General features: G+C 40.1%; 1 protein-coding gene across 1 annotated transcript; it reads left to right on the top strand.

Moving 5' to 3' along the window:
- Positions 1-10,269: 10,269 nt before the first annotated feature.
- On the top strand, positions 10,270-12,449 carry LOC126792437 (cytochrome P450 CYP749A22-like). Its single transcript, XM_050518855.1, has 5 exons — positions 10,270-10,561; positions 10,673-10,896; positions 11,103-11,335; positions 11,499-11,877; positions 11,980-12,449. Exons 1-5 carry the CDS (start codon positions 10,270-10,272, stop codon positions 12,406-12,408), a joined length of 1,557 nt encoding a protein of 518 aa, XP_050374812.1. The 3' UTR covers positions 12,409-12,449.
- Positions 12,450-12,888: the final 439 nt, after the last annotated feature.

The following is a 12,888-nucleotide window of genomic DNA, read 5'->3' as shown; positions in this document are numbered from 1 at the left end:
AAACGTTACGTTTCCGAACTGAATTATCGACTTTTACTCCGTCGCTCGGTTGCGAAAACTTTCTTCACGAAAGTTGTAGAGCTCGTCGATACGAGTTCGAGAGTATGTGACGCGTTCGAATCGGACGTCGGAGGTAAAAGTTATTAACGTCGGAAGTTAGTTTCCGATTTGGAAACTAGTATAAATAGATAATTATGGAATTAGGGTTTCCATAATCAGAAACCCTTTCTCTCTCTCTCTCTCTCATCCCGCCGCTCTCCCTTTCTCTCTCCCTCCCTCGCGACTCTCTCTCCCCTATCTCTCCTTCCAAGCCGGCGATTTCCCTCCAATCGCCTCCGTGCTCGACACCGCCGGTGTCACAGAGACCGCGTGACCACGACGCAGCGATCGGTAGTAGCGGCGACGCACCCCGAGCGGGGATCGAGCAACACCGACGAAGCTTGACCTCGGGATCGTCGAGTTCGACGCGGCCGGCATCGTAGGAGCTCGGCGCCACCACCACGACCTCGCCCTTTCCTCCGCGACACGAACCTACCCACGGGGGACTCACCTCGAGCAGCGGCGCCATCGATCACCCTTCCTCCGAAACCGAGTCTCACGGCGACTTTTGGAGCTTCATCGAGGGAATCCGACGGTCCAAAACGTCGATAGAGGTAATGAATAGCTTCGAGTAATTGTTGTGATGGTTGATGATGATTGTTGGAACTTTTTGGTTGGATTTGAGGAGATCGGGGGTTGATGAACGCCGCCGCTTTAGGCGGCGCGTGTGGAAGTATGGGGTGGTGTAGGGGCGGCCTAAGGCCGGAGAGAAGGAGAGGGGAGAAAGTAGGAGAGATTCGAGGTAGCGGTGGCGTGCTACGCGCCGCGGTTAGCCTCGGCGCGTGGGCCCCACGCGCGGGCCGCCGGAGGTGGCGCGTGTGCCACACGCGCCGCCACGTGCGGCGGTGGGACAAGTTTTGACAGAAGGGTATTTTTGTAATTTACTGTGTACGGTAAAAGTAAATGTAATTTTTATTTACTGCGGTAAATGTAATTAAATTTTACCTTCGGTAAATGTAATTATAAATTACTTTCGGTAAATGTAAAAAGTAAATTGTAAAAGGGTAATTTAGTAAATTTTATTTACTGAATTTGTATTTACATTAAATCGTACGTATACGTACAGAAATACGTATTTAAATATTTATACGTACAGAAATACGTATTTAAATATTTATACGTACAGAAATACGTATTAATATTTATACGTACAGAAATACGTATTAATATTTATACGTACAGATAATACGTATTTAATATTTATACGTACATGAAATACGTATTTAATATTTATACGTACAGAAATACGTATATAATATTTATACGTACAGCAATACGTATTAATGGAGTATTGTACAGTAACCGTGAATAGTGAACCATGAACAGTAACTTCGTATAAACCAAAATTGCTGAACAGTAACCGTATATTACTGTTTTGGCATTTAAAGGTTTACGAAACGATTCTAAATTCTTTTCTTATTCTTTTAAGGTGATCGCTAAATCGAGGAAAGGGATTATCATCGGAAATTGAGGATTTACGCTCAAGTCGATAAGGTGAGTAAAATCTCACTGAATTACGAATCTACCCTCGCGGTGATTCAACATTTTTGCAAGTGTGTTTATTTAATGAATTACAACATGTATATAACTTAGTGGACTACGTATATATATAGTATAATGGTAATAAATACATATATATATATATAGTTCATTAAATTACATACTGTTATTAATTCATTAAAAATAGTCATTTCGGTGACAGAAAAATTGTGCATGTGTGATTTTAATGGTACGATATGATGTGAGATTATCGTACGTAATTTTTCAGGTGTTTATGAAATATGACATGTATATGATATAGTGGACTATGTATATATTGTATAAATGGTAAATAAATACGAATATATATAGTTTGCTATATAATATACTGTTATGATTTTTATTATGGATATATTGTGAAAGTTTTAAAACGTACAATATGATGAGTGATTATTGTACATGATTTTATCACGGAAAATGTGAAATATTGTGATTTGTCTTCGGACGTGATGTGTGGTACAATATGATGTGAGATTATTGTACATGTGAGGCAAGTCGGAACCTAGCCTTTGGCCGGGCGAAAGTTACGATACAGTTAGAGCTCTAGTCTGTCTGCCATAGTACTGCATGAGGTAACGGGTGGTTATCTGATCATGGGTACTCAGCTTGTTTTGGATGTTGGGTGGCGGGTGGTTGCCCAACATCAGCGGTATACTAAGTGAGGGGTAACGGATGTGTACCAGCGCTCATTAGATACCATTTTGTGAAAGTATTAGAGTAACCAGATGGGTTGCTCGTTTTCTCATGATTTTTCATTATACTGTGTTGATGTGGAGTTGTGTCTTTTATGAGACTTGAGTTATCTTAATATTTTACTCATACGAGCTGTAAAGCTTACCGGGTTTGTGTTGCAATCCCGGTGCACCAATTTCAATGGTGTAGGGAATACTTCCGCAGGTGCTGAGTAGTGGTGATTGAGTGACGACTCCGAAAACTCGAAGTCGATCGCATCCAGTCGTGGTGAGGTTCCAGCGTGGATTGTGTGTGAGATTTGGTGTGATTTTATTTGTGAGGTTGTTGTGAGGATTATACAATTCCATTTGTTATATGTTGAGTTATCATTTGGGTTTGTAATAATCGGCTTGACTGAGTTATATTTTAAACTCAGATGTGATCCGCTGCGACATTAAAATGATTTCGATTTCATTGAGATTATTTTTGTGTTTAACGATTCTAAGATTTTGAGTTTTGAAGCTCGAAATTTTAGGGTCGTTACAGTTGGTATCAGAGCCTAAGTGTGTATTTGGTGATTATCAATATCATCCGGGAGCGATGATCCGACTGCAGGCGGGCACCCATCACATGCTCCTCGGTATTGATATGTCGCCGGGTACGCGAGAGTGTTAGGAGCCATACCTTATGGTTTGGTCCTGTAGAGAGTATTGTGACGATATTCCGATGATTCACCTTCTTCTGAAGTTTTATGATTGATATTGGTTGGATCTATTTTGTCGAATTCGAGACTTCACATGTATGACTGAGTGTTAATTGTTGAATGGTGATGAATTTGGAAAATGGTCGTGGACAGGGTCGAGGACGGACGATAGGTCGCGGCCGAGGTAGGGTTGCAGGCCGAGTCCGCAATGTGGAGAACCTTTACGAGGAGGCTGCTCCACGGGCAGAACAGGTTGACCGTGCTACTGTCGTTAGAGACGACGATAGTCATGTGTTAAGTTGATCAAGGACTTTAATCGTCTGTCAACGTCTTATTTCATAGAGGCCTGGATCATATGGTAGTGGACCACTGGATCGAGGACATCATAATCTACTTTGAGATGATTGAGTACCCTGAGAGAGAAGAAGATGATATCGACACTTATTAGTGATAGTTCGGTAGAGGAGATGGTAGGATTGACTCCTACATCTATGAGAAACTCTTTATGTGTCACTTCGCATTTGGAGTGTTCCTCGAATTGGAGACAATGAAAGGCTTGTCCTATTGTGAGTGGAAGTGGAGAGTTCACTGCTTATTTGATCGTGATTCCGGATCACACCTATGATGTGATCATAGGAATTGATTGGTTGAGTACGCAGTACACGGTGATTGATTGTTTGACATGGTGGGTTCATTCGTAGACCCAGGAAATCAGAGTTTCGTATCTTTGACTCGAGGCGGATAATGTCATGAGAGTTTGAGTCATGGCATATGTTGAGTATGTGGATCTGAAGTAGCTATCACATACATCGTTGTGATATCAGAGAAAAGTGAGACGTTTCAGGAGATACTGTGTTATAGCCCCTATAACAAAGACGACGTATGAATGAGACAAATGAATTCAAAGACTTAATGACTGGTGCGATCAGCTTAGAGAGGCTACAATACTCCCTGAGTTTGACATGCGATCCAAATACTGGAATGCTAACAGGTTTGAGTATATAGTTTCCTATCAGGGCAGAGAACTATCAAGGAGTCTTGATAGAGAGCGTTGACCCTATATTGAGGGATGTTCAGTGTTTAAATGTTAAGGACTAGATTTTAGTTATGCAACTAATCTAAGTTGAAGCCTAACAAGGTTGAGAGATTACGTTCAGGTAAGTGATGTGTAGACCATAGGTTGGAGGTGGTTAACGAAAATTTTCGTGACTAGCATCTCTAACGCTATTGCTATCAGAGTGGTAGGGCGTATGATACGTCCATAAAGTGGTAATACAATTATTGAATTGAGATTCACATTTTGTCGATGTGACATTCCAAACTTGTTTTGGTTCGGCTATAGACAATTGATGTTATACATTGTTCTTGGCTGAGCAAGAAATATAAGGTGATGGAGAAATCTCAATGTGGCGATATGAATTAATTATTTGCTAGATGAGCATTTAAATGAGAACGCTGGTCTTTCAGGATTTAATCATTTTGGTATTGAGGATTGGAACTTCACAATGCCACAGGTCCAAACGAGACGCAATGGCGGTGAAGTAACTCTATTAAAGGTAAGATATGAGATGACCTTAGCTTAGTGGTGTTTTAACGAATTTCTTTTTCGTGACAAGCACCTTCCAACTGGTAAAGAAATGGTTGAGAACCAAATTTTCTTTTCAAGTACAAGTGGCGTTAATGTTGGAGACTTAGAGGTTCTTTTCCTCTATGCATCAGATTGTTTATTGTTGGATAAGGAGAAGTTGACTGAAGTGTTCAACAAGGGATAAATTTTACAATAAAGAGTACCCAATTATATTACTGCTTGCAGAGAAATTATTTTGGCCGAATGCGTTGGCCAGGAGAGTTCTTAATGAAAGTAAAGAAACAACTGTTTAGAGTGGTGGTATAGCGATCATTTTGGATTAGTTTTGAGGGGATGGTGTACCTAATATCGGGTTCCGTTGAAGTAATTTCTAAATTTATTAGTACTGCAACGGTGGGAGGAACCAATATCTTAGATGATGCACGGGGGCATTTGTGTGGACCATATGTCTTGCATTTGAGGCATGTATGAACCAGGGGGTAAAGTATGTCTCAGTTGTGGTCGTGTTGGATTTCGCGCTGTAAAGTTCGCCTGATTTTCATGTTCCACCGATGTGAGATAATCACCTTCTTGTCTGAACCCCAAATTGTGGCATACCACTCATGGAAGCAAGAAGTTGTAATTAATTTTCGACGGTAAGTTTGGTGAGTATGATGGGATGCGTGATGTGTCGCTCTTGTGGTGGCGGTAGAGGTTCTCTACTGCCTTGTGCGTATATTAGTCGATTCTCTGGTGAAATTTTTGGAGAGTAATTCTTAGTCCAAGGTGGTGTGCTGTGGTGGTTGTGAACTCGATGAGCTAAGATTTCCTTATCGTGTTACCAATACAAATAGGGTACTTGGGTGAGTATCATGCACGACAACTTTTTATGGTTACAATAAGATGATCTTGAAATGAGATTATTTTGTTGATTGGAAGGAATGGTAGGTTCGTTATTCTAGCGATGCATTGTGGTGAAGTCATGAAGTTATTGTCGTGATAAAGCATGTTTATTTGAAAACCACTATGTGTAATGTAAGTAGTAGGCATGTGTTAATCATTGATTTGACTCATGTTAGATGTTGAGAGTTTTGACCACGCTCAGTGGTAGGAGCTAACTCGTGACGTGAGGATAGTATGTCAAATCGCAAGAGAGTGGTGAACTAGACAAAAGAGGGCGTCGACGCCTCCATGCTGAAAACATCATTATGTTCGGGAGGATAATTATATTTGGAGTAGCTCACATGCGACTATTATTGTTAGGACATGCGACAAATTGTCTGATGGAGGAAGTTTGAGGTAACGGAAGATAGGTTGGGAGCTTGTATGCTGGATTTTAAGGTAGCTGTGAAATCATTGAGAATGATTGAGTTCGCCTACAACGACAGTTACCATTCCAGCATCGACATGGTACACTATGAGACACTTAAGGTAGACCATGTCGATCATCTATCTATTGGGCCAAAGTTGGGTGTAGTGAGATTTGACAAGAAAGAAAAGTTGGCCGAGGTATGTTGGGCCTTTGAGATTCTCGAGAAGGTGGGAAAACTAGCGTTGCCTACTAGCATGTCGGACGTTCACAATGTCGTCTACATTTCCATGTTGAGGAAGTATGATCCTGATGTGTCGCATATGTGATCGATCATAACACCATTGAGGTGAAGGAAAATACCATTTGTTGTCGAGCCGGTTCGTATTCTGGATAGATCCACAAAGAAGCTTCGGAGGAGAGAAGTTGAGCTAGTCAAGGTGCTGTGGAGTCACCATGATGAGGGTGACGCATCTTGGGAGCTAGAGTCAGACATGATGACCAGATATCCACAGTTATTTGTTGAGTGAGCTTGAATTTCGGGGCGAAATTCCTTTAAGGGGGATAGATTGTAATAACCCTAGATTTTAAAACAATATGTGAATTGTTTTGAATTCTATTAAGTTTTGGAATTTCAAATAAAATGAAACTATTGTTTGCGATGTTTTGAAACGAAAAAACGGAAACGTTTTCGGAACGTTTATTAAGAAAAACGTTACGTTTCCGAACTGAATTATCGACTTTTACTCCGTCGCTCGGTTGCGAAAACTTTCTTCACGAAAGTTGTAGAGCTCGTCGATACGAGTTCGAGAGTATGTGACGCGTTCGAATCGGACGTCGGAGGTAAAAGTTATTAACGTCGGAAGTTAGTTTCCGATTTGGAAACTAGTATAAATAGATAATTATGGAATTAGGGTTTCCATAATCAGAAACCCTTTCTCTCTCTCTCTCTCATCCCGCCGCTCTCCCTTTCTCTCTCCCTCCCTCGCGACTCTCTCTCCCCTATCTCTCCTTCCAAGCCGGCGATTTCCCTCCAATCGCCTCCGTGCTCGACACCGCCGGTGTCACAGAGACCGCGTGACCACGACGCAGCGATCGGTAGTAGCGGCGACGCACCCCGAGCGGGGATCGAGCAACACCGACGAAGCTTGACCTCGGGATCGTCGAGTTCGACGCGGCCGGCATCGTAGGAGCTCGGCGCCACCACCACGACCTCGCCCTTTCCTCCGCGACACGAACCTACCCACGGGGGACTCACCTCGAGCAGCGGCGCCATCGATCACCCTTCCTCCGAAACCGAGTCTCACGGCGACTTTTGGAGCTTCATCGAGGGAATCCGACGGTCCAAAACGTCGATAGAGGTAATGAATAGCTTCGAGTAATTGTTGTGATGGTTGATGATGATTGTTGGAACTTTTTGGTTGGATTTGAGGAGATCGGGGGTTGATGAACGCCGCCGCTTTAGGCGGCGCGTGTGGAAGTATGGGGTGGTGTAGGGGCGGCCTAAGGCCGGAGAGAAGGAGAGGGGAGAAAGTAGGAGAGATTCGAGGTAGCGGTGGCGTGCTACGCGCCGCGGTTAGCCTCGGCGCGTGGGCCCCACGCGCGGGCCGCCGGAGGTGGCGCGTGTGCCACACGCGCCGCCACGTGCGGCGGTGGGACAAGTTTTGACAGAAGGGTATTTTTGTAATTTACTGTGTACGGTAAAAGTAAATGTAATTTTTATTTACTGCGGTAAATGTAATTAAATTTTACCTTCGGTAAATGTAATTATAAATTACTTTCGGTAAATGTAAAAAGTAAATTGTAAAAGGGTAATTTAGTAAATTTTATTTACTGAATTTGTATTTACATTAAATCGTACGTATACGTACAGAAATACGTATTTAAATATTTATACGTACAGAAATACGTATTTAAATATTTATACGTACAGAAATACGTATTAATATTTATACGTACAGAAATACGTATTAATATTTATACGTACAGATAATACGTATTTAATATTTATACGTACATGAAATACGTATTTAATATTTATACGTACAGAAATACGTATATAATATTTATACGTACAGCAATACGTATTAATGGAGTATTGTACAGTAACCGTGAATAGTGAACCATGAACAGTAACTTCGTATAAACCAAAATTGCTGAACAGTAACCGTATATTACTGTTTTGGCATTTAAAGGTTTACGAAACGATTCTAAATTCTTTTCTTATTCTTTTAAGGTGATCGCTAAATCGAGGAAAGGGATTATCATCGGAAATTGAGGATTTACGCTCAAGTCGATAAGGTGAGTAAAATCTCACTGAATTACGAATCTACCCTCGCGGTGATTCAACATTTTTGCAAGTGTGTTTATTTAATGAATTACAACATGTATATAACTTAGTGGACTACGTATATATATAGTATAATGGTAATAAATACATATATATATATATAGTTCATTAAATTACATACTGTTATTAATTCATTAAAAATAGTCATTTCGGTGACAGAAAAATTGTGCATGTGTGATTTTAATGGTACGATATGATGTGAGATTATCGTACGTAATTTTTCAGGTGTTTATGAAATATGACATGTATATGATATAGTGGACTATGTATATATTGTATAAATGGTAAATAAATACGAATATATATAGTTTGCTATATAATATACTGTTATGATTTTTATTATGGATATATTGTGAAAGTTTTAAAACGTACAATATGATGAGTGATTATTGTACATGATTTTATCACGGAAAATGTGAAATATTGTGATTTGTCTTCGGACGTGATGTGTGGTACAATATGATGTGAGATTATTGTACATGTGAGGCAAGTCGGAACCTAGCCTTTGGCCGGGCGAAAGTTACGATACAGTTAGAGCTCTAGTCTGTCTGCCATAGTACTGCATGAGGTAACGGGTGGTTATCTGATCATGGGTACTCAGCTTGTTTTGGATGTTGGGTGGCGGGTGGTTGCCCAACATCAGCGGTATACTAAGTGAGGGGTAACGGATGTGTACCAGCGCTCATTAGATACCATTTTGTGAAAGTATTAGAGTAACCAGATGGGTTGCTCGTTTTCTCATGATTTTTCATTATACTGTGTTGATGTGGAGTTGTGTCTTTTATGAGACTTGAGTTATCTTAATATTTTACTCATACGAGCTGTAAAGCTTACCGGGTTTGTGTTGCAATCCCGGTGCACCAATTTCAATGGTGTAGGGAATACTTCCGCAGGTGCTGAGTAGTGGTGATTGAGTGACGACTCCGAAAACTCGAAGTCGATCGCATCCAGTCGTGGTGAGGTTCCAGCGTGGATTGTGTGTGAGATTTGGTGTGATTTTATTTGTGAGGTTGTTGTGAGGATTATACAATTCCATTTGTTATATGTTGAGTTATCATTTGGGTTTGTAATAATCGGCTTGACTGAGTTATATTTTAAACTCAGATGTGATCCGCTGCGACATTAAAATGATTTCGATTTCATTGAGATTATTTTTGTGTTTAACGATTCTAAGATTTTGAGTTTTGAAGCTCGAAATTTTAGGGTCGTTACACATAATGTTTGCTACCATCAATGAAGAGGTCATCTGTTACTGTCGATTATAAAAACTAACTGCTACTGTCGACTATAAAAATTAACTGCTACCGTCAAATTAAAAATCAGCTGCTACTGTCGACTTGGAAGACACCTGCTACTGTCGACTTGAAAGGTACATGCTACTGTCAATTATAAATCTAACTGCTACTGTCGACTTGGAAAGTACCTGCTATTGTCAACTATAAATCTAGCTGCTACTGTCGATCGAGAAACCAACTGCTACTGTGGTTTTTGGTGAGTAAAATTCAAAATTTCAAAATTTCTCAAAACATATGCAATATGGTACTTAAATGAAAGCCCATGACATAAGGAACAACTTTATATATTGGTTCACCTCCAAATTGCAGGTGGTTTGGCCGGAAAACTTAAATTTACCAGAAAAAAAAAACTAAAAAACGAGAAGAGAGAAATTTGTTAGATCTATGAGTGACATTTGATAATTTTCACGAAAATAAATGTATTTTAGATATTTTTGCATTAATTAATTAATCAGTTTTGTTCTACTTATTCTTTGGGCTTAAGCTTATGTTCTAATTTGCATAAGAAATATGAAAAATAAGTTTTTAGTTAATTTAAATGTAATCAGTACCAATAAATAATTTTCCAAAAAAAATAACCGAGGAAAATTCTAAATTAAATGAAGAAGATTTAAAGTATGAGGGTGCCTGTACTCTACGGTGCCTGCACTCTACCGGTGCCTGCACTCTACCGGTGCCTGCTATACACTCTCTATAAAAGGAACACGAAAGAGAGAACAAACAACCACACAAAAAATGAGGGTAAGAGACACAGTACTCGATCTTCACAGTGTTTTGTGTACCTTCCTTCTTGTGTTGGCTCTGATCTTCATCAAGATCTTTCACAGACTATGGTGGACTCCAACCCGCACACAGAAATTCTTGGCTTCTCAAGGCATCAGAGGTCCTTCTTACAAACTCATCCATGGAAACAGCAAAGAAATCAGCAACATGCAAATGGAAGCCATGAGCAGGCCTGTACTGAACTTATCACATGATGTCCTATCTGCAGTTCAACCTCACATTCACTCATGGACCAAGAGCTACGGTAATCAACTAGCCAACTCCTAACTCAAACATGTTTAGTTGTTAAGTTTTACTCTAAAGCTTTGGTTTTTATTTTATTTTTTTATGGTCTCACGTACTATCTTCTACACAGGGAGGAATTATGTACAATGGTATGGCCATCAACCAGTTTTGGTCATTACAGAACCTGAGTTAGCGAAGGAGATACTCAACAACAAAGATAGGTGTTTTTTAAAACAGAAGCTCAATCCATATGGGAAGAAGCTATTGGGAGACAGCATTTCCATAACAGAAGGTGAAAAATGGTCAAAATTGAGAAAGCTTTCCAACCATGCCTTCCATGGAGACAGCTTAAAAGTAAGTTCCTTTCTTGCATTTATCTCTGACTTGTATGTGAATAAATAGTACTACTTAGTACTTACTAGTGACTGGCGCCCTTACAAATATTTGTGCAGTAGCAGCAGACTATTAGGTAGTGGTACTTATAATCTCAACTGTGTAAAGGAAAAGACTTAAATTTTTATTGTACAATCTGCTAAGTGATTCTTGCTCGGTTTTGCTAGAATATGATTCCAGACATGATAGCTAGTGCTGAGACGATGCTCGAAGGGTGGAAAAAGCATGAAGAAAAAGAGATCGAGGTGTATGAACATTTTAGGTTATTCACTTCTGAAGTGATTTCAAAGACAGCATTTGGTAGCAGCTATTTGGAAGGGAGAGATATTTTTGACATGTTGATGAAGTTAAGCTCCTTAATATTCAGAAATAATCGCAAACTAAGGGTTCCTGGCATCAGGTACCTCTACATTGAAAGAATTGATTTTCCTTTAGCTACTGGTGAATCTTCTTTTTTATATGGTGGACTGTATTACACTATAACTTTAAAGAAAGAAGATAAACTTATGATATCAACTGCTGAGTGTTGTTACTTCTCGATATTGTTAAATTCAAAATTGCAGCATGTTGTATAAAACAAGTGATGAGAAAGAATCAGAGAAGCTTGAGAAGGGAATCAAGGACACCATTTTAGAAATTGTTAAGAAAAGAGAAGGGGAGGCTGTGACTGGAGAAGAAGCCAGCTTTGGGACTGATTTTCTTGGAGTACTTTTGAAGGCTCACCATAATGCTGATAATAAACAGATGATTTCGGGGAACGAATTGGTTGAGGAGTGCAAGACATTTTACTTTGCTGGACAAGAAACCACTAACTCTTTGCTTGTTTGGACTGTCTTTCTTCTGGCTCTCCATCCGGACTGGCAGGAGGAAGGGAGAAAGGAAGTCCTGCAGTTATTCGGCAAACAACCTCCAAGTCCTGGTGGCCTTGCCAAACTGAAAACAGTACGAACGTATAAGAACTCTGTCCTCAGTATATCTTTTTCTAATGGGAGAAGAAATGTTCCATTAATCCTGAGCTGCTGTTAATATTTATTTTCCATGCAGATGAGTATGATCATCAATGAGTCTCTGAGGCTATATCCTCCAGTTATAAGCCTCATACGAAGAGTGGATAAGGAAGTTAAATTGGGAAACCTCACTGTTCCTTCTAATGTTGAAATACTTGTCCCAAATCTAGCACTTCATCATGAACCTCAGTTCTGGGGACAAGATGTGAATGTTTTCAAACCGGATAGATTTTCCGAAGGTGTTGCTAGTGCTACTAACAACAACATTGCTGCATTCTTACCCTTTGGAATGGGACCTAGAACTTGTGTTGGTCTCAACTTTGCTACCATAGAAGCAAAGATTGCTCTTTCAATGATTCTTCAACGCTACTCCTTCACCCTTTCCCCAGCCTATGTGCACTCCCCCATTCAGTTTCTCACAGTTCGTCCACAGCATGGACTTCAAGTTATTTTACACTCACTCTGAGCAGCGAAGACCATAATTCTCCATAAAATCTTACATTCCATGCATCCGTGCATATTTCTCGTTCTTAGTGTGTAGCCTATGAAATAAACATAACCATTGGTATTTAACTTTCATACTGGTCAGTTGCTTACCGGCCTGTTATATGGTTAGAAGACTGTTGGATGATTTTTTTTTTGTATAACCACGTCATAATGAACTACATTGCTCACGGTAGGGCTGTAAATAGGTTCGAGCCGCTAGTGTTTGACTCGTGTTTGGTTCGCTTTTAACCCGTTTTGGCTTGAGCTCGTAAAGTTAAATGAGCTGAGCTTAAGCTCAATATTAAGTCCGACCTTGAAAATGAGCCGAGTTTAAGCTCCATATTAAGCCCAACTTTGGATGAACCGAGCTTAAACAATAATTATTCTGTTCGTTTGACTCATTTAGCTCGCGAGTAAGTTCGGACTCTGGACAAGCTCGGCTCAATACTTGACTTATTAA

This window comes from Argentina anserina, chromosome 4 (assembly GCF_933775445.1).
Source record: "Argentina anserina chromosome 4, drPotAnse1.1, whole genome shotgun sequence".
NCBI lineage: Eukaryota > Viridiplantae > Streptophyta > Magnoliopsida > Rosales > Rosaceae > Argentina > Argentina anserina.
The sequence above is the reverse complement of the archived record's forward strand: the minus strand, read 5'-3'. Positions and strand labels throughout refer to the sequence as shown.